Genomic DNA, 25,800 nt, shown 5'->3' on the forward strand with positions numbered 1-25,800 from the left:
GACCCCTGCTGTAAACGGAATCCACAACAGTGACTAGATATCTGATTATTGGATGTCTTTAGCACCTCCTCACTGTGAGAAAGAAACTCAGCAGTTTCAAAACCCACTTGATCCTGTCATTACAGCAGCAAATTAAAACTCCAAATCCTTTCCGCCATGTGTTCCAGCTGTTTAGAAAATTAATTAAAAGCTTAGGTACACGGCATGTAATAATGACATGACTATATTAGCATGCTGATGCTAACACGGCCTCTTAGGTGTTTGCACTATTTATTTCAAAACACCTCTGTTGATTACAATACATACACAGCAGTAATTCTGCAGTCGAACCTGACAGCGAAACAGTGTTGCTGTCCTTGTCAATAAGTGTACGAGGGAAAACCTGTACTGTGAGCTAGCCTGGCAGCCATTGTTAATTAAACTCCACTTTGCTGGTCATTAATAATATTCTTTGTCACAAGTCCTCACCACCTCTTAAGGACACATTTTCACATGCCTGTCCAGAATGACACCGGCAGCGTCAGTGCACCACAGCCACACATGTGCTTCTGTAGTTCTTGCAGCAGTTGACATATGATTTGCTAATATCACAAAATGAGGCAACAAAGCGAGAGTTGAGTAAAGCAGATATTAAATACTGCTTAGAACTGCCGAAGTAGATGAACGGATTGGAATTGTCTATGACACAGGTGTCAAGCATGCGGCCTGGGGGCTAAAAGCGGCCCGCCAAAGGTTCCAATCCGGCCAAAGTGCAAGTTCGGACATTGAACTCAAAAATATTATCATAATAACCTATACTGGCTAAAATTTGCTTAGAGGTCTTATTTCTGTCTCTGTGCATAAGAAACCAATATGAGTGAATCCCCAAAGGAACTTTGTGTTGGTAAATGCAAGTTCTGCAAATGTACAGGATTTCAGTTCTGTTCAACATGGTCATATGAACTATGTTTTCAGCTCAAAAATGTCCAATTTCATCATCTGTCTTGGCGGAGGTCTGCGCTCTCCAAGTGCTTTTCTTGTTTCAACTGAAATGAATGGTCTGTAAGAGGAAATTCTAGAAAGGCAATATGGATATAACCATCAAAACTTTCTATATCCACCCTATTTTATTTTCTTGAATGATTAAGTCTGTAATTCAGTGTTTTTCCAACCCTGGGGTCGGGACCCCACGTGGGGTCGCTTGGGATTCAAATGGGGTCGTCTGAAATTTCTAGTAATTAATAAAAATAAAATTACTTATAAAAAACATAAGGTGAGTTGACAGAGACAATCCCAATTCATAAAAGACAAACTGTGAGTCTGAAACTGCAGCACTGTGGTTCTGTTTATCTGTCAAATGTTCATTGTGGTCAGTTTCAGATGCTGCAGCTCTTTCATAATTCATAGTTTGAGTTCTTGTTTGTTCAGTATTAATTGTCAGCCTTGAAAATCCAAGCTGGACTGACTGTACATATCCTGACCAAGGAAAATAAAATTCTCACTTTGTGCAGTAATCTACACTTGGATTTACTGCCTCTGTCCATAATAATATACATTATACAGACTAAATGTGTGTAAAATTAAGGTTTATTTGCAACTTAGTACAGCAAACTATTACATGATCAAAAACAAATTCATTTCAGCGAAAAAAAAAAAAAGTCTCCATTTTGAATGTCTGGGGTCGCCTGAAATGTGTGATGTTAAAATGGGGTAACGAGCCAAAAAAGACTGGGAACCACTGCTGTAATTAATGTATGTGATGGACACCTGCCTTTCCAATTAAAAGAAAACTGAAAAAAAAAACTGCCAAAGTAGAGAATCAGATCCATGGAGAAGAAAGTCTGACCTCTGTACATTTGTAGATGTTGGATACTGTCACAACTCTCTAAGTTGTTCTCTGCGAATGCCAAAGTTTGGCTTCTGCCCTGACCTGACTGGGAGGTTCTCTTTGATCGAGGGTGTTAAGCAGTCAGGGCTTGTGTGCTGTCACCGACCCCTGCGTTTGCGACAGTGACAGGTTTGGTATGTCTGAAGTTGAGTTTTGCAAAAAAAAAAAAAAAAAAAAAAAAAAAAACCCAAGCCGCAGTGACCAGAAGGGCCAGGTCCTATCAGTTCCAGCGACAGGTCTGCTGCGATCCAGCGTCACGCATTGATTGACACTTCCTTCTGCATTTTCTTACTCTGCATACCAAGAGCCTGTCTGCCCCCTTTGAACTCAGAGGATCAGCAGCAAAGGTCTGTTTTTGTGGCTTAAAAAAATACCTCATGTTTACAAAGAGTGTGATTGTGAAATTTATAACTAGATTCGAGGTTTGTTTTTTTAGTGTACTTTTAACTGCATTCAGGGATGTAACAATTACCGGTATAACGATAAACCGCGGTAAAATTGCCGACGGTTATATTACCATTTAAATTCTAATTATTATGATAACCGTGTTTGATTACCACACTTTTCCAGAGAAAACGCCTATGTAAAGATCTGCTTTTATGTCAGATATTTGAGTATAGTTTTAATTTATTACAATTTTGATTTTCTATACCTATATATATATATATTTTTTTTTTTTTTCCTGTAATGTTTTCAGTCAGTGAAGATGAATTTCCCCACGGGGACCAATAAATTAAATCTAATCTAATCTAACCAATATTCACTTTTAAAGTCTTTGGAAAGGTTCATTAAGCATCTTCGTGTTATTTATACAATAAATTATATACATTTTTCAAATCGGATTTTACATATTTTTTGTGTTTTCTGGTGTTTTATGTTGATATAGGAGGTTAAAGTGAAAAAAATTATAGGCAGTTGATATAAATACCAAACATGGGTATAGTAAACATTTCTTTATATAGTATATAAAGACAAAATTAAAAGTACTGAAAAACAGCCAAAATAGGCTCAGACCACTAAGGGTTAATACTTGAATGTGTCTGCCAAGAGAAAGTGCATTGTGCCAATTATTTTATGTATTTATTTTTTATTTTTTTCAAAATACAACTTGGCTAAATTGTTTCAGTGTGTGTATCAGTACTTTTTGAACATTTTGAGCACAATTTCAACAATACCACGATAATAATGATAACCGTGATAATTTTGGTCACAATAACCGTGATACGAAATTTTCATATCACTACATCCCTAACTGCATTATAGAATAGAATAGACTTTATTTGCCAGTTGCACAGATACATCGCAGTATAGCTACATTGGAATTCTTCTGTGTTTCCCTGAGTCACGGAATCCAAAGAAAAAGAAGGAAACACAAAAACAGAAACACGGCTAAAACATATAAAAACTGTTATTGCATAGACAAACACAAATACACACTTGTAAAATAGAGTACTGATCAGAAAAAAGTAATAAGTACTGGAAGGTAAAAACAAGTTATAGAGGGTGTGCACGTGACGTCACCGCTAGCGGAAGTCACCGCGGTTCCACCCACTGAGTGGCAGAAAGAGGGAGATGAGTGACAGCGTTGGCTTTAATACTGTCTAAACTGAAGAACAATATTTAATAAAAAACGAGGAGGAGCTGTTGTGCGATTGATTGTATGAACAGGTTTGAAAAGCATTGGGAGCTATCGTGTTACAGACACCGAAAGACAAAGAAAAGAGAAGTAGATGGATCCACAAACCCAGGAAACCAAACCTAGATCTGTGGATCCTGTTTGGTGTCAGCTAACATTAACTTATGCTGTATTTTTGGGTCAAATCAGACCTGAAATGACATATTGTTTTGGCTAACGTTACTTCTTAGTGCAGCTCTTGGTTTCATGATCAGATCTTTCATGGTTTGTGTCTTCATTTTGTGATTCTGAACCTTGTGCTCCTACATGATTAGTAAACTAACTGAAACTGAGGCTAACCTAGTTTTTCAAATACGGGTTTAACTGGAGAATAAAGCTACAATGGAGTATTAGGACCACAGAAGAAAATAAAAACACTGGTCACTATGAGAATAAAGTCATAAAATATCGATATAAAACCCGTAATTTTATGAGAATAAAGTCGAATACAAAAAGAGTCACAATGTCATGAGAATAAAGTTGTATATATACAGGGTGGGGAAGCAAAATTTACAATATTTTGAGGCAGGGATTGAAAGACAGTGTATGACCAATTAGTTTATTGAAAGCCATGAGAATTTATTTGCCACAAGAACATGTACATAATAGAAAATGTTTTTATTCTATGTGTCCTCCTTCTTTCTCAATAACTGCCTTCACACGCTTCCTGAAACTTGCGCAAGTGTTCCTCAAATATTGGGGTGACAACTTCTCCCATTCTTCTTTAATAGTATCTTCCAGACTTTCTCGTAATAGTTTTGCTCATAGTCATTCTCTTCTTTCCATTATAAACAGTCTTTATGGACACTCCAACTATTTTTGAAATCTCCTTTGGTGTGACGAGTGCATTCAGCAAATCACACACTCTTTGACGTTTGCTTTCCTGATTACTCATATGGGCAAAAGTTTCTGAAAAGGTATGGATAATAGTGTTAGGTATGATTATGACATCAATATATGTTTGGTTTCAAAACAATTGACGTAGTGCCTGCTGAGAAAAAACAACTAAATGTTCATTGTAAATTTTGCTTCCCCACCCTGTATAAAAAAAAAAAAAAAAACCTTGTAATTTAACAAAAATGTCATTCATTTATGAGATTAAAGTCGTCATATTCCGACAATAAAGCCATAATATTAGAAGAATAATGTCGTAATTTAAAAACAGGTGGGAAAAATATCCTAATTTCCCAGAATCCAGTGGTGCCCTGCTGGTCCACAGCAGTAGTATCTGTGTTGGATAAAGTACTTGACCTGAACTAGAAACAGTAAATCTCTTCAGTCCCAGTAGATCATGCATATATTCACTGGGGTCAGTCCACGGTCTACTGGAAATGACCTTTGGATCAGCTGGTTCTGGGCCCTAGTTTTGGACCCTGGTTGTCAGTGATGATGAAACCATGTATATTTGTTTCAGGTCAAAATAGCGCTGATCCCCTCCCCCCTGGATCAGGTCTGGATCCTCCATTTGTGTCCACGTCAGTGTTCGTGGACCACTTGTTCTTTGGTAGCTCGTACAGATCCACGTCCAGTCCAACTGTCCTTCATTTAATGTCATATTTCACATTTTCCCGCTCTGGCTGTGTTTACTGCTATACTCCATCATGTTGAGCAGGTTGGTTTTAGCCACTCAGTCTGACTTAGAGGGGTGTGGCCTGGGGGGGGGGGGGGGGGGGGGGGGACGTATGTGCATACCCTCTATTGCACATTTGAATTAAAGAACTGGGAGGTAGAACAGGTTACTGCACATTCGATTAAAATATAACATACACCGACTGTTAAATAAAAGGAATCTGGTGATTTAATATGTTACAGTGCAGCACAGACATCCTTCCTAAACTAACCAAGCAGTTTTATAGCACAAAGCTTTGTTTCTATGCATCAAACATTGCACTCAGGACCTGCTGATTTATAAATGCCACATTAGGTTTTGATTCATGTCCTGAATACATTACCATGCTGCAGGATATTTACTGAGCTGCACTGAAATATAGTCCCCTAGACTAAAAAGTATAAACTGTGAAGCACAAATCACATATATCCTGCTGAAGCATTAATACGGTACATTTAGTATTTATGTCCACCGCTTAAAAAATCCAGAAAAGCCTACTGTACCTCCTGTAAATTATCCGACTTTTCTAATAAGTCATACAGGGGAAGAAAGTAAACTGATCTTGATAAGAGTCAGGTATGAGTGAGCGGTGTGCTTTTCCAAAAGTCTTAGCAGTTGTGTGTCCTGCTGTTTGTGTTCTTGTGTTTGCCAGAAGGATATCAGTGCAGAGTTAGAAAACACCCCGGTGGATCTGTGGTTGGAACAAGCTTTTAATCCATGCTGTGGCAGCTACTCTCGACAAATCAGAGGCAAATGACCTTCACGGAAAAACAAAGGGGAAAGCATTTCGTAAGGTGTCAACTTGATGACTTTACCTAAAAAATGATAATAAAAAAAAGTCGCTAGAGGACATAAATCATCGGAAAGGTGTCGTGTCAGGAAAAAAAAAAGTCACCTTCTCACACTGTGCTTTTTTAAATTCTGTCATAATATACGTAACGTTGCATCTCTGTTTGCAACAAAAAACACATGCCATCGAATGTTTTCCTTCATCTGTGATGTAACTCTGTGACTCATTATGCTCGTTAATCAGACACTCACCAGGAAATACAGCAAATGCAGCCATGAACACCGTGTATTTGCTGCTACCTGGGATCCACCTCAGTAAGTACATTTTATATCAACTAAAATTTACTGAGGGGGTCAAATGAGTGGCCATTTTTGTAAAAAAAAAAAAAAAGTAGTTAGAAATACATAGAACTGTGTTGAAATAATGCTAATCCATTTGTGCACAGACTACTGATATTATTTGACAGTGGAAGCTCTATTTTCAGAAATATTGGATTTGGAATAGCACGTGTATGTGAAAACTTTTGCTGGTGGACGGACGTGACATTACCCATGATGCTCTGGTCAGTACCAGTACTTTATTAGTAATAAACTTATAGACTTACTATTGCTAATTCTCCTCTTATTCATAAATGTTAGTATTGTGGATCTAAAACAATAACAGCTGACACAAAAACACTAAATGTGTCAGTGGACGGATGTGACATGGTTGTTGTGGATCCCATCATACTGATGCTCTGCAGCCATGTCAGCGTTTACACTAATGATCCCTGTGCAAAAACTAGGATCAGAATTATTTATTGTATAGTTTATCATCAGACTAAAGAGTAAATAACAATATAGAATTGTTATTTCTTTACAAAAATGCTTATTATTAGAAAACTGTTGATTTAAAAAGTGAGGTGTGACATTCTTCATGTATGCATTGGCGTAACATAAGCAGGATGGATCAGCACCATACTCCAGATTGCAACCTGTAAAAATAAAACGTGGTATGTAGTATATAGTCTTGTAAGAAAAATTGGGGAATCTAAAAGATTTTTTTTTTTCCAGGTAAATTCAGTTAAAATGTAACTTGGCCATTTGTGACATGAAAATATAGCCTTAACTGTGATGAAATTGGACATTTTTGAGCTGAAAACATAGTTCATATGAGCATCAACATGTTGAACAGAACTGAAATCCTGTACATTTGCAGAACTTTCATTTACCAACACAAAGTTCCTTTGGGGATTCACTTATATTGATTTCTTATGCACAAAGACAGAAATAAGACCTCTAAGCAAATTTTAGTCAATACATGTTCATGTGTCTGAGTGCACAATGCTGCGCTCTTATCACTCCATCTGGAAGATAGATGGGTGACATAGTGAGTAAGGGGGTGGGGGGTGTACATGCATAACATTCCCCAAAAGCACCAGCTAGATCGGTAAACAAATGTTTGATCAGATGATACAGACAAAAATGACCTATTACATGTTGACACAAACTAATATGCACCTGAGGGAAAACAGTTCTATTTTTTTTATTTGTACAAAGATAAATAAACAAATGTTGATGATATTTAATCTGTGTAAACTAGTGGAGTGTATTAAGGGTAAGATGTGAGCAGGCTTTGCAGCTTTCTGAGCTGAGACATAGAAGCTAATCCTCTCAGAAAAAGAGAAAAGGAAACTAACCCTGATGCAGCCCAAACCCTTTTCCAGTTTGTCATTCTGCACTTCAAAGCATACATGATGAAATCCCCAAGGTATTATAAGAGCTCTGGCATAGCAGCCATCCTCAACCCTGTCCTAGCCTAATGCCTCATAAACGGAGGCTGGAAACATGCCCCTTGACTATTTTGAAAGTCTTTGTAGCCGTGGATGTTTAAGAACCTTTTACAGTTGCAGGGGGAAGAGGTGCTTTCCCACTGGAGATGATATGAGGCATTTATGAATCATTATGCAGCCAAGGGATTCCTGACCACCTCTGTAAAACACTGTACATGCAGCGTGCACATGCTAGGCTCTGGGACAGAAAACAGGCAGCGACGCTTTTTAGAGGTGTGCTGAACGCATGCACAGTGCACAGGATGGCGTGGCCCGGATACAGAGAGAGGAGTGCACTTTAAGCAATTGAACACATGATCCGTTATCTGTGACACAATCAAAAGCCACGCGTTATATGGCTTGTAGGGTTGTTTGATTATTGGGTTTTCATAAAATACATTCATTACTGCTGTCCACGCCGTGAACCAGCACAGGACAGAGGATAGAGCTGACACCAAATACACCGCTGCTTATATAGTGACACATATAGACGCCAAGAACGTAATAACGGCCGATAACGTAATGAAAGTCCTGAACTGATAACGGAATAACTTTCTTTCTTTCTTTTCTTTTCTTCCTGGGGTCCTTACAATAATCTTTACAACTACTCAATGTGAATAACAAACTATAATCATACAAAACAATTTTCACATACCACATAACATACAAGAAAATAAACAACAGACAAAATACAGACATGACAGGTCCTTTAGGTCAGCAGTGGTATAGTATATACAGTACATATATTCAATTAATTTATTATATTATTGGCCTGTTAAAAAAAAATTCTCTCTCTCTCTCTCTCTCTCCTCTCTCTCATCTCCTCTCTCTCTCTCTCTCTCTCTCTCCTCTCTCTCTCTCTCTCTCTCTCTCTCTCTCTCTCTCTTCTCCTCCTCTCTCTCTCCTCTCTCTCCTCTCCTCTCTCTCTCTCTCTCTCTCTCTCCTCTCTCTCTCTCTCTCTCTCTCTCTATCTCTAACTTGATGGTTAAAATGATCTCTAGTCCTGTCTGCTGCTCCTTAGCCTTTCAAGCTATCTCCGAACGAAGTGGAAGCACATGAGAGAGAGGGAGATTTTATCAGAGTTATATCTAATAAATGAAACTTAAAAAATTCTTTGCAAATATAATAACTGAGCCAATAATTTAATAATATATTAAAATCACTGTATTTAACAGGCCAATAATGTAATAACGACCGATAACGTAATAACGGCCGATAATGCAATAAATGTACCATTTTTAAAATGCAATAGGCCAATAACGTAATAAAAGTCCTTAACCCTAACCCTAACCCAATAACGTAATAACTTATTACGTTATCGGTTGGTTATTACATTATTGGCCTGTTAAAAAAAAATAAATTCTATGCAAATATAATAACTGAGCCAATAACGTAATAATATATTAATACCACTGTATTTAAGTTTCATTTATTAGATAAAATCTCCCTCTCTCTCTCGTGTGCCTCCACTTCGTTCGGAGATAGCTTGAAAGGCTAAGGAGCAGCAGACAGGACTAGAGATCATTTTAACCATCAAGTTAAACAGACAAATACATGGAGAGAGAGAGATTTTATCACAGTTATATCTAATTAATGAAATGTAAATACAGTGATATTAATATATTATTACGTTATTGGCTCAGTTATTACATTTGCAATGAATTTTTTTTTTAACAGTCCAATAACGTAATAACCAACCAATAACGTAATAAGTTATTACGATATTGGCCAAAAGTTATTACGTCATCAGTTCAGGACTTTTACAATGTTACTGGCCTATTACATTTTAAAAATGGCAAATTTATTACGTTATCGGCCGTTATTACATTATTGGCTTCTACAGGCCTGTTAAAAAAATTCTTTGCAAATATAATAACTGAGCCAATAACGTAATAATATATTAACATCACTGTATTTAAGTTTCATTTATTAGATATAACTGTGATAAAATCCCCCTCTCTCTCAGGTTAGGGTTAAGGACTTTTATTATGTTATTGGCCTATTACATTTCAAATATGGCAAATTTATTATGTTATCGGTCATTATTACATTAGTGGCTGGTTATTACATTATTGGCCTGTTAAAAAAAATTCTTTGCAAATAGCGCTACAATCTCCTATTAATCCCTTAACCCATTCACCTCACTACATCCCTTTGGGCCGACTGCCAAACCTGCTCCGTTTCATCTAGCCAAAAACGTAATAAGTTATTACGTTTTTGGGTTAGGGTTAGGGACTTTTTATTTTTTTTTTGGCCAGTTATTACGTTAGTGGCCTATTACATTCTAAAAATGGCAAATTTATTACATAATCGGTCATTATTACATTAGCGGCTGGTTATTACATTATTGGCCTGTTGAAAAAAATTCCATGCAAATATAATAACTGAGCCAATAATGTAATAATACATTAATATCACTGTATTTAAGTTTCATTTATTAGATATAACTGTGATAAAATCTCCCTCTCTCTCAGGTTAGGGTTAAGGACTTTTATTATGTTATTGGCCAGTTATTATGTTATCAGCCGTTAGTAAATTATCGGTCATTATTACGTAATTGGCTTCTACATCACATCAAGATAAAAGTGAACACTGTATATCGTCTAGCACAGACAGATAACAACTGCAAATGAAAGTAATTAGAATCAATGTCAAAATGGATCTGTTTTTTTTAATATATATATTTTAATGAGCAATATTCCAAGATTCACAGCTGCTATTTCTGGATACGCATCCTGTAAGACATTGTTTACCTGCTCATCCTATTATTATTTATGACGAAAATGTACAATACAAACTAACGGAGCCACAGTGACGTCTCCTGTTTAACGTTTTGTCCATGAAATCACAAACCAAAGTCCAGCACGCAAAACTAGAACAAGCTAACGTCTGGCCTCTTTTATTGGCTACATTAAACCAATAAATTAACCAGCATCACACCAACTCACTAGAGAACAAGGCTACAAACATAATTTATAAATATGATTTCAATTTCAATTTAAGCGATTCCGTTTCTGACGGATTATACGACGCCATCGAAAGCCACTTGTTATATAGCGCGCCGCGTTATGTTAAGTTGTAAAAAAAATTCCGATCGGTCTATTTGTCAGGATTTACTAAGGGCGCGCGTGTCACTTTTATTACCGACAAGCTACTTAAGAGAGTAGTATAAAATGATTTTAACCGTCCCACTTAACAGCTGATTAGTCCTTATAGGAATGCTGCTCAGCTGTAGCGCTACAATCTCCTATTAATCCCTTAACCCATTCACCTCACTACGTCCCTTTGGGCTGACTGCCAAACCTGCTCCGTTTCATCTTTCAAAATGGTTGAGAGGGCAGCGAAACAGAGCGTGCGCTGACTCTTAAACAACAAGGACCATCCGAGTGTGGTTGGTCTATTAACCAAAACAGTGTCTGAGAGAGAGAGAGAGAGGGGAGAGAGAGACTAAAGGAGAAAATTAAAGAGATAAATTGAGAGTAGTCGGTCGTCTCCTGCCGCTCTCACTCAGCAGACTCTTGATAAGGTTTATCTCCGGAGCCTAACGAGTTCGGCTCACGGCCCTCTCCAACTCCTACCGAGTGGACGAGGCGCACCGAGACGCACTGAGCCAGCTGTGGGTTTGTTGCACCCCCCTTAGGTGACCCGCGCATGTTGTTCATGCTATGCCGCTTCAGAACTTTATTTTCTATAGGAAATGACTTCTGTCCCTGTGGCCACATCTCTTTTAATCTCGGATTTCTTTTTCTTTTCTTCATCCCTTTCTACTCACTGTAACTCAGACTGCCAAGAGAGACGGCAAGAGCTAGAGAAAAAGAGATGCCGTGGAGCTTTGGCACAGAGAGGCGTATGTCCCAGAGGCTGTGGCTGAGGCAAAAGATGGAGATGCAAAGAAGGGAGAGCGGGGCTGCTGCTGAGTTAAGCCCCTAATCACAGTCTGCTCTGCATGAAGGACTTAAAGTCACTCCATTTAATGCTACCTTCTCTTTAGTCAAAAAAGGAGAAATAAATACTACTGCTTACCTCTTCAGCTTTCTAATACCGCCGCCCCAATTCCTATCGCATGCCCATTCTTTTGATTTCAGTCCACAGCAAGGGTATACAGTCAAAAAAAAAAAAAAAAAAAAAATAGAGAGCAGGGGTCTCAAACATGCGGCCTGGAGGCCAAATGTGGCCCGCCAAAGGTTCCAGTCCGGTCCGTGGGATGTTTCTACCAAGTGCAAAAAATTCCACAGTCTTCAATTGAATTAAGCAAAAAAAAAAAAAAAAATTTAGCTTCAATTAAGGAAAAAATTGAATTAAGCCAAAAAAAAAATTCTTCAATTAAGTAAAAAAAAATCTTGAATTAAGACAAAAAAATCTTCAATTAAGCCAGAAAAATCTCAAATTTAGCAAAAAATCTTGAATTAAGCTAGAAAAAAATCCTCAATTGAGTAAACAAAATCTTGAATTAAGCCAAAAAAAATCTTCAGTTAAGTAAAAAAATCTTCAATTAAGCCAAAAAAATATTCAATTAAGTAAAAAAATCTTCAATTCAGTAAAAAAAATCTTCAATTCAGTGAAAAAAAACTTCACTTAAGTAAAAAAAAAAAAAGTCTTCAATTAAGCCAAAAAAAATCTAGAATTAACAACTTCAATTTTTTTCCTTTATTTTAGCACAAAAAATAACATTAAATTCTGAAAATATTTACATTTACAAACTATCCTGTAACAATAAAATGTGAATAACCTGAACAAATGTGAACAACCTAAAATGTCTAAAGAAAATTAAGCACAATTTTAACAATTTTCTGCCTGTTCCTCAGTGTTGAGTGTCTTTGTAGATCCGATCCATAATGCACATGTAGAAATGATAAGTTGAGGCATAATATTGTTAAAACTGCACTAAATTTTCTTGCGTTTTTTTAATTTAAATTTCATTTTTTTCTTTTTTTTTTTTTTTTTATAGTTTATAAAAGTAAGTATTTTCATAATTTATTGTTTGGGGTTTTTTTTTACACTAAAACAAAGACAACAATTTGGAGCTGCCATTATTTATAGGTTATTCTGTTATTATTTTACTGGTCCGGCCCACGTTAGATCAAATCGGGCTGAATGTGGCCCCTGATAGAAAATGAGTTTGAGACCCCTAATATAGAGAAACATAAAAAATTAAAAAAAAACTCAAGTCCTTGTACACAGATGAAAGCGGGTATAAATGAATCGACGCAGGTATATTTATAGCTACCATTAGCCTCAATAGTATCGGTGACCGGTGCAATTTTTTATTTATTTTTTTTTTGACAGCGAGGACTCATTTCTAAACATATGTAAGCTCATTTTTGATGCTTCTCGCTGGTTGCACGGTAAAACTCATCCGTGACTGACACAGCTGCCGTGCCCTTCACTGGCATGCTCAGGTGCTTCATTTGTTTGCGCGAGAACTGGAGAATATGAGCAGATCCTCAGAGACCACGTGGGTCCCACTGGCACAAAATATATTAATTGACTTGGCTCCGCTTCCAGCCAGGTGTAACACACTTCGGCGGAATACTCCCCAACGCCGCAAAGGTCTTGTGGGAAATCCCCCTCCCGCCGTGTCAAAACTCTACTTCCTGCACTTCCAGCTGCTGTTTCACCTCACCTTTCTCTCTCTCTCATCTGATGGCTAACAGACTATGGGCCGGTGTATGGGCCTTAATCTAATGATGGAACATTGATTTATGCTTGGGTGTCCCACAGCCATTAAGATAATTGCATGATCACTTTATAACATCCTCCCCTGGTGACCATGGTAATTTGGCTTCCCCCCCCCACTTCCCACCTTGCTCTGTAAGACCTGTAACCGCATTATAGCAACAGAAAATGTGGTGGGAAATATCATCTTTCAGCCTGCGCAAATTGATTTTAGACCATTTCCGCTGACTTCCAAACCCTTTTAGTCTACCTCTCACCAGGTCTTAACAACTCGTATTGATTGAAATACTTTAGCCGGCATCTTAAGGAGATGGTCTCGTGTCACCTTGTAATTCTAGTCGTCTGGGTATTTTTGAGTGAGATCATCCTTGAGACAATGTATTTTTAGCCGTTAGGGCGAGGCAAGTGCGCTTTGATTGCGTTCAATGGGAAATGACTGTGTTAAATGGCGCTATGATCTCTTTCGACAAAATCGTTATCGAAATAAAGATTCCGTCGCAACTGCGGGCTAATGGCTGCTTAAGAGGAGAGCTGGGTTTTCGTCGAAAGTCGGATCGCTTTGACAGATTGATTCAACGGAAGGCCGCTTTTCCTTGTTCGGCGTAAACACACTGCCAGTTTGAGACATTAAATGCGTCAAGAGCTTTGGAGCTCAAGTACAAATTGGACAGCAAGAAAGTAGTGGATTAAAATATTAAATGGATAGCAATATAGAATCCAGCATCTGTTCTTGAGTGATTTACAGTAGGATTATTGGTAGAAACTAATAATAATATGGGTAATAGTAGTTAGCTTCGACCACCATGTGTAGTTAAAATCAAATATTAAAAAAATCACTGAATGTTAAAATCAATAGTAAGTGTCTCCCTGTTCCCTGAGATGTTTCCATATAATTGGTAATGTTATAATTTAAATGCAAATGAGTCCAAATTGTGTCTAAAAGTTAAATCAATACCATGACAATAAAATTACAGCAATAAAATGTACATAGATTGAATTAAATTAAACAATAAATTGAATTGTTCTGCACAGATTGTATTTACTGTCCACATTATACCCTAACCCAGTATTTTTCAACCTTGGGGTGGGGACCCCATGTGGGGTCGCCTGAAATTTCTAGTAATTGATAAAAAAAAAAAAAAAAAAAAAACAGAAAAAACTTACTAATAAAAAATATATGGGGAGTTGAGAGAGACAATCACAATCCATAAAAGACATGACAAACTGTGAGTCTGAAACTGAAGCACTGTGGTTCTGTTTATCTGTCTAAAACTTGTCCATGCATTTATCTTTAGTGGAGCTGACTACTGTAACAGTATCTTCTGTGGTCCGCCTAAAAAGTCTATTCGACGACTGCAGCTGATCCAGAATGCTGCTGCTCCAGTCCTCACTAAGACCAAGAGAGTGGACCACATCAGTCCAGTTCTGAGGTCTCTACACTGGCTCCCTGTCTCTCAGAGAATAGACGTCAAAATTCTCTTACTAACATATAAAGCACTGAATGGTTTAGGCCCAAAATACGTCAGAGACCTTCTAGTCCAGTATGAACCATCCAGACCACTCAGGTCATCTGGTGCAGGTCTGCTCTGGGTTCCAAAAGTCAGAACTAAACATGGAGAATCAGCGTTCAGTTTCTATGCTCCGTATATCTGGAACAAACTACCAGAAAATATCAGGTCTGCTGAGAGTCTGAGTTCTTTTAAGTCCAGGTTAAAGACTCACCTGTTCACTGCTGCCTTTGACTAAAAGGATTTTGACTTTTTAAATTTTATATTCTCTTTGAAACTCTGCATTGCAACTTATTACTTTAATATGTGTGTTTTTATTTTTATTTTATTCTATTTTATTTATTTATTTATTTAGATTTTATGTGTTGTTTTCTTACTTGCTGTTTTTAATCACCTTTTATATGTTTCTTTTATAATGTTTTAAATGTGTTTCTTTTTGTTTCTTTTATTTCAATGTCCTGTGTGAAGCACCTTGAATTGCCTTGTTGCTGAAATGTGCTATACAAATAAACTTGCCTTGCCTTGCCTGTCAAATGTTCATTGTGGTCAGTTTCAGATGCTGCAGCTCTTTCATAATTCATAGTTTGAGTTCTTGTTTGTTCAGTATTAATTGTCAGCCTTGTAAATCCAAGCTGGACTGACTGTACATATCCTGACCAAGGAAAATAAAACTCTCACTTTATGCAGTAATCTACACCTGGCTTTTCTGCCTCCATCTATAATAATATACATTATACAGACTAAATGTTGTCTAAAATTACTTTATTTGCAACATAGTAGAGCAAAATATTACATGATCAAAAACAAATAAATTTTAGAAAGAGAAAATGTCTGTTTTGAATGTCTGGGGTCGCCATTGATATTAAAATGGGGTCATGAACCAAAAAAGGTTGGGAACCACTGCCCTAACTTTTACCCCAGTTTAGCTTGTTACACTGCCACGTTAAGCATGTTAATGTTAGCAGTGTAATTAGTTAACAGTAACATCATATTAAACCTGCTAAATGAAAAAAATAAAGTGTCTGACAAAAAAGATTCAATGCAGTAATTCAGCCAACCCCTGTTCCATTATTATTCCTTCTGTTATTTCTTCTGACCAACCACAGAATTTGGGCCTCTCATCGCTAAAAGCAACACAGTTTTGCCGTTTACACTGGATTTTGTCATCACTTATAAATCACCGCTAGCATTATGACTTTGTCCATTTTTATGTACAGTCAGGGCCAGATTAACACTTCATTGTACCCTGGGCAACAATATTCAAAGGCCCCATCATCACAACCCCAGGATCCCTATAATCTGGCAAAATACAGAATAAGTTCCAGGAATATATGTAAATATACCCCATACTTCAATGTCTAACTATCATCAAATGCATTTTGATGTACAAATGTGTAAATGCTCGTAGAACTACAAGTGCACCACTACAGCCTCTTGTCAAGGCCACTCACTTGCATATGATGATATGAAAACTAAACACATTAGCATCAGTATAATCTAAAATTGATCCATTACATTAGAAAGAGAGGGAAATGTCCTCCATTTTCAAAAAAAATAAATAAGAAACCATTTCCAAAGTATCCAGTATTTATTTAAGAACACTTTATGCCGACACAAATGTATTGAATCGTCAGAAAAAGCCCACAGACAAAACACCAACATAATCTGATAGAATCAGATATGAATTTTAAACAGAAATCCCCTTGTCACCTCAGAATTCAACAAGAGAGTTAAAGGAAGTGCAATGTAAACATCTTGAAATCTGCTTTCTCTCATGTTAGCCACAGTAAAGAAATTACCTATTTTAGCTATGTTCTTTAAATTTTCAGCTTTTTTAATGTCCCTCTCCTTTTTTAATTTTCATTTGGCTTAGCTTAGTTCACTTAGCTGCTTCTCCATGTTTGCAATGTTTTGATTTGCGTACGTTGCGTATGTCGCGTAGTTCTTGACGTCTCACATCCCGCTCAGTGCACGCACGTTGATTTGCGTCACTGCTGATTCGCTTTTTGGACTGACCAATGAGGAGAGGGTCTCAGCTCACGGTCACAGACGGCAGGAGCAGGGTTTCTGTGCAGTGCAGTGGCTCCGGACAGCGGACAGTTTCATTTATAAGCAAAAGATAACCAGATATTTTCGTTATGCCCGAGCTACCCAGGGCCCTTCAGAGGTCGCGGGCCCCTGGGCAATTGCCCAGTTGCCCATATGGTTAATCTGGGCTTGTGTACAGTACATGCTAGTTAATTATCAGTTTTCACTATACCATGACATATTGTGTCTGTCTTCAATATCACTGGTTATACAAGGCATTTGAAGGTTGTGTTACTTATCAATAAGCAAAACTTCGTAGCTGGACAATGTGAGAATAAAAAAAAGTGCATTAGTGCCCCTTGTACAACCATTATATTATTAGCAATTTCTACCAACACCCTTTATCTGGCTGTTATTACCTCTGCCAGGAGGTATTGTGATCGCTTTGCTTTGTGTGTTTGCATGCGTGTTTGTTTGTGTGTTTGTTTGTTAGCAAGATAACACAAAAAGTTATGGATGGATTTTCATGAAAATTTCAGGTAATGTTGATACGGGGGGGGGGGGCTGCTGCAGATGCCTGGCTGCTGCAGCGCAACCATATGATATTATATGGATGAAACAAAGACGACGCAGAAACGGCTTAAACGCAGAAACGGCCGGAGGAATATGCACAGAGGGAAGGGAGCTCCTGCCGTTTCTGTGTCGTGTCTGTAGCCGCTGCTGCTGCGAGGTAGCTGCGCGAACCTCCCTTTCCCACAACACACGTTGCGACAAAATTCCTCCCGGCTCTGTTTGTAAACAAAGGGATGGCACTAAGAAATTGTTCACCATAATGCAAGACATTCAGGTGAGTAATCACACAAAGACTTAAAGAGTCGTGATACTTAGGCTACAGCTGAGGTTTGACAGATTTGATCAAAAATTGGTCACGAAAGTCTCCTGCACCTTTAAACACAATAAAGCGAACAACTTTATGGGAACATAACTTAAGACCTGCCATATCAAATTTAATACCTTTTAAAAACCTTTTTAAGGTATTAAATGCAGATTTGTAAATTCAAGACTTCAGACTTTTTAAGACCCTGCTGGAACTCTGTGTACTAATAAACAAGACATATAACTGTGTATTTTTTATATATTACATTACATATAAACCAATCACGTTTGGTTATCTTGCTCTTTTGGATTTTGTGTCGTTTTGGTGACAGTGTACACACCTTTCTTTCTGGAGACTTCATAGCAAACACAGGCATGTGACAGGCCAAGAGTGGACCCCAAAACGGGGCCATGGTCTTCCCCTCATCCTCTCCACAGAGCCACCCTGGTGAATTCTCTTCTCCTGGAATAGAAAAAAAAAAGCCATTTTACACATGTCCACACACACAGGTGGTGGTAACTTTAGTTGTTGTTGTACTTAGCAACAGTATGCATACCACCCCCACAGCTGAGAAACTTACAAGTCTACTTTGAGATATGTCAGAACCATGAAGAATAATCAGACTGACATCCTGCTGCTCCAGGTATGTGAAATGAATGGTATTAGTAGCATGTGAGTGTTATAGTCAGCCAGGGGCTTATTCCCTCTTGTAGGAGGTGAGGCCAAGTGCTGCCAACACAGGACCTCAACAGTGATTAAACCTGCACTTAATCAACAGTGAGAGTCAGTCCCGGCGGGGAAAATGCAACTCCTGGATTTGAGTTATAATAATGGATTTTCCTGGTGTATGCACCATCTCAGCGCTCACGGCTCCGAGTCTTACGACAGGTGCACCCCTGACAAGGCACCGGGCGAACCTGCCAAAGTGGTCTCATTATGTAATTTTGTAATCATGAATTCCAGAAACTAAACTGTGCATGAAATTTAACAGCTTGCTAAAATTTGCTTCCTAGTTTGTTTGCGTACGTTACACCGGATTATGCTACAGTTCCTTATATATTTGATCAGAGCGGTTCTGAATAGATGTGAGAGCAAGAAGAACTGACTTTCTTGACAAATAGGTAAACACAGCAACAGTAAAATTTATGCTGATATTTCCAAAAGTCTTAAAAAGTGTTTGGTAAAAAATGTCCAATCATGGAAATAAGGAAAACAATATCGTGCACAATACATTATTAAATTTGAATGAATGAATGAATTAAATCATTATTTTGAACATGTAGACAGTGAAATCAAAACAAAAATCAACCAACAAAATATAAGTACTGGTACATATATGATTGATAAGCAAACAACTAACTAACTAAATAAATAATAATAATAATAATAATAATAATAATAATAATAATAATAATAAAAAAACAAATTAAATGAAATTATACATGCTCGAAAAGGAATAGGAAGAAGTAAAAACTTATGTACTCCTACCCCCAATTTCTATTCCTTCTGATCATTATATAGCAATTATTATTTTGTATGAATACAATAATAATAATAATAATAATAATAATAATAGTATAACAATATCACACATCCTTTTACCTATGTACATTAATATAATAATACCCATTTACAACTTTTCCTACCAAAATATTAATACCAGCTATTAAGAAAAACTAAAAAGAACAAAACAAAAACAAAACAATTTGAAATAAAGTTGTCAAAAAATACAATTTGGAGAATGATAAAAAACTTTTGATTTGCTCCTCTTTTGCACCAAAGTTCCAACCAGGTGTAACTGATCCTGCTTTTCTAAGGTGGAATGAACAGCGGTATGCCTGTGTGTAAAGGGAAATATTTTTAAGTCACTTGAAAAGATAAAAACAGAATTCAATCTAGAAAATATAGATTTGTATCGATATCTACAAGTACGACAGTTTTACAATACAGAAATAGGAAAAGGGATTTCAAGTAGTGGGGCTGAGTTCGTAAAATGTTTACAGATGCCTACAAAGGTCTGCCAAGTAAAATAGTTTCTAAATTATATAAGGGGTCACAGAAATTAAATGGAAACACCACATTATACGTTAAATCAAAATGAGAGGATGAGCTGGGTATTGTCTTGTCTGAGAGTGATCAGTTTACAATGTGCGACACACAACAAACATCTGTGAGCTCTAAAAGATGGAGGGAGTTTGGGTGGAAAAACCTGATCAGATTCTTTATTCCACCACATATCACTACTAAAGTAAAGGGACATCAACAATATGGCTGGAGACAGTGTGGGCATGCAATTGCTAATCACTCTCACACTTTCTGGACTTGTATAAAATTGAAATCTTTCTGGGAAAAGCTTTTTGAAATCATTGAGGGTATTATGACCTTCACAATTCCTAAGGACCCCAAATTCCTTTTGCTGGGACTGCTACCTGGAAATGTATTAGAGACAGAAGACAAATACCTCCTTAAAATTCTTATAATTGCTTCCAAAAAAGCCATTACAAGGAACTGGCTCAAAACGGATGCACCTTGTGAGGATCAGTGGCTAGTTATAATAGAGGAAATCTACTCCATGGATAGACTGACTTACTACCTATGACTGAAGGGTCGGTCCTCGGGCCCATTTTGTTTACACTATACATGCTGCCTTTAGGTAACATTATTAGAAAACATGGCATTAAGTTTCACTGTTACGCAGATGATACACAACTGTATTTATCGATTAAACCTGATCAGACCAGACAAGTAGATAAACTAAGTTCCTGTGTCCGTGACATTAAAACCTGGATGAGCGCTAATTATCTTTTACTTAACCCTGAAAAAACAGAGGTCATTATAATAGGCCCTAAAAATGCAAGAGACTCCCTATCTGACCAGATAGTCACTCTGGACAATGTGAGTGTAGCCTCTAGCACCACAGTTAGAAACCTAGGAGTTCTATTTGACCCAGATCTATCATTTAAACCACATATTAACCAAGCCTGCAGAACCGCCTTCTTCCACCTGCGCAACATAGCCAAAATTAGAAATATTCTTTCTAAAAATGATGCAGAAAAATTAGTTCATGCGTTTGTTACATCTAGATTAGATCACTGCAACTCCCTTCTCGTAGCATGTCCTAAAAGCTCTCTAAAAAGTTATCAACTGGTTCAGAACGCGGCAGCGAGACTACTAACAGGAACAAATAGAAGAGAACACATCACCCCTGTGCTCCAAGCCCTTCACTGGCTTCCAATTGAGTTTAGAATTAGATTCAAATCCTCCTCCTCACATACAAGACCATTAATGGTATGGGCCCCTCTTATCTCAGAGATGCTCTGGTGCCGTACCATCCCAACAGAACCCTTCGTTCTCAGAATGCAGGTCTACTGGTAGTTCCCAGGGTCTGTAAAAGTACAGTAGGAGCTAGAGCCTTTAGTTACCAAGCTCCTGTTTTATGGAATCAGCTTCCAGTTAACATTAAAGAGGCCGACACAGTCTCTACATTTAAGGTCAGGCTAAAAACATTCCTATTTGAAAAAGCTTATGGTCAGGCTAGTTCAAACCAGACTAAACCCACAGTTCAGTCTAAGCTGCCCTAGGAGCAAGAATGCTGGGGGAAGTACAGGCACTGAGTCCTATCTCCTGTTTCTGGTTCTACGTACCATTCTGGTCTGCACTTATATTTTTAATATTTAGCCAACTTAGTTTGTGCAGTGCTATTCACCCGATGTCCCCTTTCCCCACTCCCCTCCGGGGGAGTGGCTACTTTTTCAGTTGTAACCACTTGGGAGCCAATGATGGCAGGATCTGCGCTGACCCATCTGTGTCCTGCCCTGTCCTGTGTCCTGACCCCCTCCCCCACCTGTCTGGATGGACGTCCTCGGCCTCACCACTGTGGATGGGCCTCCTCGCCCCTGCCTGTCTCATCCAGCGGGATGGACCCCCCATGTGTCCACCCTACTGCATCCTTGTAGACTAGAACTACATCTGCAAATGGACGTCCATCAGTCCTGGTGCATCTATAGCCTGTCCGTCCATGGGAGTGGATCTCTCCTTCACTGTGGTTCTCCCCGAGGTTTCTCCCTTTTCCCACTGGGTTTTGAGTTTTTCCTTGCCGAGAAAGAGGGTCTAAGGACGGGGGATGCCCTGGACACTACTCATTTTCTTGCTGTTCATTCGACTGTTGTTTACTCTAACTGACTCTGTAAAGCCCTTTGAGATAACCTTGTTGTGATATTGGGCTATACAAATAAAGTTGAATTGAAAATTGAATTGAATGACTCAAGGAACATACACTATATTGCCAAAAGTATTTGCTCACCTGCCTTGACTCACTTATGAATCTAAGTGACATCCCATTCCTAATCTATGGGGTTCAATATGACGTGGGTCCACCCTTTGCAGCTATAACAGCTTCAACTCTTCTGGGAAGGCTGTCCACAAGGTTTAGGAGTGTGTTCATGGGAATTTTGGACCATTCCTCCAGAAGCGCATTTGTGAGGTCACACACTGATGTTGGACAGAAGGCCTGGCTCTCAGTCTGCGCTCTAATTCATCCAAAGGTGTTCTATGGGGTTGAGGTCAGGACTGTGTGCAGGCCAGTCCAGTTCATCCACACCAGACTCTGTCAAAGTTGGGAGCATGGAATTGTCCAAAATGTCTTGGTCTGCTGAAGCATTCCCAGTTTCTTTCACTGGAACTAAGGGGCCGAGCCCAGCTCCTGAAAAACAACCCCACACCATAATGCCCCCTCCACCAAACTGTACACTTGACACAATGCGGTCCGACAAGTATCATTCTCCTGGCAACCGCCAAACCCAGACCTGTCCATCAGATTGCCAGATGGAGAAGCGCGATTGGTCACTCCAGAGAAGGCGCCTCCACTGCTCTACAGTCCAGTGGCGGCGTGCTTTACACCACTGCATCCACCGCTTTGCATTGCACTTGGTGATGTATGGCTTGGATGCAGCTGCTCGGCCATGGAAACCCATTCCATGAAGCTCTCTGCGCACTGTTCTGGAGCTAATCTGAAGGCCACATGAAGTTTGGAGGTCTGTACCATTGACTCTGCAGAAGGTTGGAGACCTCTTCGCACTCTGCGCCTCAGCATCCGCTGACCCCGCTCCGTCAGTTTACGTGGCCTACCACTTCGTGGCTGAGTTGCTGTCGTTCCCAAACACTTCCACTTTCTTATAATCCATCTGACAGTTGACTGTGGAATATTTAGGAGCCAGGAAATTTCACGACTGGATTTGTTGCACAGGTGGCATCCTATCACAGTTCCACGCTGGAATTCACTGAGCTCCTGAGAGCGACCCATTCTGACACAAATGTTTGTAAAAGCAGTCTGCATGCCTAAGTGCTTGATTTTATACACCTGTGGCCATGGAAGTGATTGGAACACCTGATTCTGATTATTTGGATGGGTGAGCCAATACTTTTGACAATATAGTGTAAATTCATGAAGCGCTGGAGAAAATGGCTGGACTATAAACAAAACAATGCTCAGTTACTGCTGTGTGTGACTTAAATATTTAGTGTTCAACCAGTGACCCCAGGTTTGTGTGTTGTATTGTCTGTTTGTTGAAAAAAAACAAATAAAAACAAAGTATAAAAAAAAAAGTGTTTGGTAAGACACCCCATCAGGGTAAATCCAGAGGTGGTTCTTCAGAGTGTTGGACACAGTGTGGATCAAAGGAGGCCAATCATTATCATGTGTTCTGGGACTGCCCCAACATGCACCAATATTGGAGGGATATTCACAGGACTTTAATATCAGTCTTCAAGGTTCGTGTTATCGATAACTTTGTAAATCTATATCTTAGTGATGTCTCAGTACTAGAACGGAGGGAGGATACAAAATTATTACAGGCGCTTTCAGCAGCCAGCAAGAAATCTATGACAAGAAGGTGGTTAAAGCCAACTCCACCAACATTAGAAGACTGGTACCAGACCATCTTGTAAATTTTCAAAATGGAAAAACTGACTTACTCTATCAGAATCCAGAGGGATAAATTTTACCATATTTGGGACAAATGGATTAAGTTTGTATCCTCTAGCCGCCCAGAATTTGTATCACTCCTGTAAAAATGTTTCTTTATAATCTCCCTGTCTTTATTCTTTGCTTATGTTTTACTTTTGCATAAACATGTGTAATGTTTAAAGAACCCAGAGGTACTAAAAGCTGTGATTGTCATTTTTTAAAGTGAGAAATACCAAAACTGTAAGCACTCAATTCATGATTTTTTTTTTTTTTTTTCGGTTTGACACTTTTGTGTGTATAAAATAAGAAATGCAAAAAGGACTCTAAAAGATATCATATGTATGAATGGTAACACTGAGATATCTTGCTCCTTTTCCAATAAAAACAAAATAATAATAGAAAAAAAAAGTGTTTGGACATACATCACTAATGTAGACATACTTCATAGTTTAGGTCAGGGGTGTCAAACTCATTTTAGTTCAGGGGTCACATACAGCCCAATGTGATCTCAAGTGGGCCGGACCAGTGCAATAATAGGCATAATAAGCTTTACCTAATAATCTAAATTTTTCCACTTTGTTTTAGTGTGAAAAAAGTCAAATTGCATTTTGAAAATATGAACGACCTGAACAACCATGTGCAATTTTAACAATATTATGCCTCAACTTATCATTTATACATGCACATTACACACAATGTTACACAAACATTTGGTAACAGGTATAATATTGTTAAAATTTTAGAGCTTGGAACTAAAATAAGAACCATTTCTACAATAATATGTCTCAGCTTATCATTAACACAACTTGCAGATCACAGTGAATCTATTATTTTTTTTAGAAGTTGAACTATTTTTTCTTAAAACATTTCAGGTTGTTCATATTTGTTCAGCTTATTCACATTTATTGCAAGGATAGTTTATAAATGTAAATCGGACACCCATGATTGTAAATATCCTCAGTGTAATTTTTTTCATTTTGCAAATTCATCCGTTGGGCCGGATTGGAACCTTTGGCGGGCCGCATTTGGCCCCCGGGCCGCATGTTTGACACCCCTGGTTTAGGTACTAAAACTGATTCTAAAAAGAAAAATAAAGTCACCTGTGTTGAAACTTTGTAAACACAATAGAAGAAAAAAAAAAAAAAAAAAAAAAAAACCTTGTCACATCCATAGCTTGAGCGCAGCTGGATAAAAGACCGAGAGCTTTTATATTGAACAAGACAGGAGAAAATTATCACAAAGAAATGGCATTGACTGCATGTTTTAATGACTTATCTTTTGATGGCTTGTTGCTGTTTATTCAACTTTCTTCCTCAGTCTTTCCGTCGCTACAGTTCAACACACATTTCAATTCACCTGCACTGGATCGTCAAGTGTAAAACTGAGGGATGCACCGATACCACTTTTTTCCAGACCGAGCACAAGTACAAGTACTTATATTTGAGTACTTGCAGATACCGAGTACTGATATGAGTACTTAATAATCCCATTCCAGTTGTTAGTTCCTTTTGTAAATGTGCTTTATTGTCGTTGTCATTAGTCTGACTGGAACAAAGTGCTGCTGCTGACATTTAATGTGTTGGAATGAGCGTTTGTCAATCAATCCACCAGAGGGCGCCGCTCTGAATTAACCATACTGGACAAATACTACGAAGAAGAGTAAAGTTTTACACAAAAAAGAAAACCTCACCTATATAAATATTTACAAATATACATGGATAAATAACTGTGTGAAATGCCATATAACTCTTAATTTAGGGTCAAAACAGTGTAAAGTCTTTAAAAACAAGAAACAAGCAATTTTGTGTGTGGCCTTTTGACCTGCAGTGCCTGCAGTGACACCATCTGCTGGCTGTTTTACATGTGGACACCCTCTGCAGGCCATTAGCTTTATGCCCATTTGGCAAGTTCCTGTTGGTCAGGTCCCGCTATATGGGAACCTGCAGTTTTCCAGGCTCCTGCTTAACTTCCTGATGAAGGCTTGAAGCCGAAACG

General features: G+C 38.2%; 1 protein-coding gene across 3 annotated transcripts in view; it reads right to left on the reverse strand.

Moving 5' to 3' along the window:
- The window catches only part of arhgef10la (Rho guanine nucleotide exchange factor (GEF) 10-like a), a 253,242-nt gene that overhangs the window by 99,643 nt on the left and 127,799 nt on the right, over nucleotides 1–25,800 (reverse strand). For all 3 annotated transcript variants that reach the window (XM_030134274.1, XM_030134275.1, XM_030134273.1), the window contains one exon: nucleotides 18,181–18,302. In XM_030134274.1, the coding sequence (XP_029990134.1) occupies nucleotides 18,181–18,302 (122 nt within the window). The remainder of the gene's footprint in view (nucleotides 1–18,180; nucleotides 18,303–25,800) is intronic.

Source organism: Sphaeramia orbicularis, chromosome 5 (assembly GCF_902148855.1).
Source record: "Sphaeramia orbicularis chromosome 5, fSphaOr1.1, whole genome shotgun sequence".
In the NCBI taxonomy this organism is placed as follows: Eukaryota; Metazoa; Chordata; class Actinopteri; order Kurtiformes; family Apogonidae; genus Sphaeramia; species Sphaeramia orbicularis.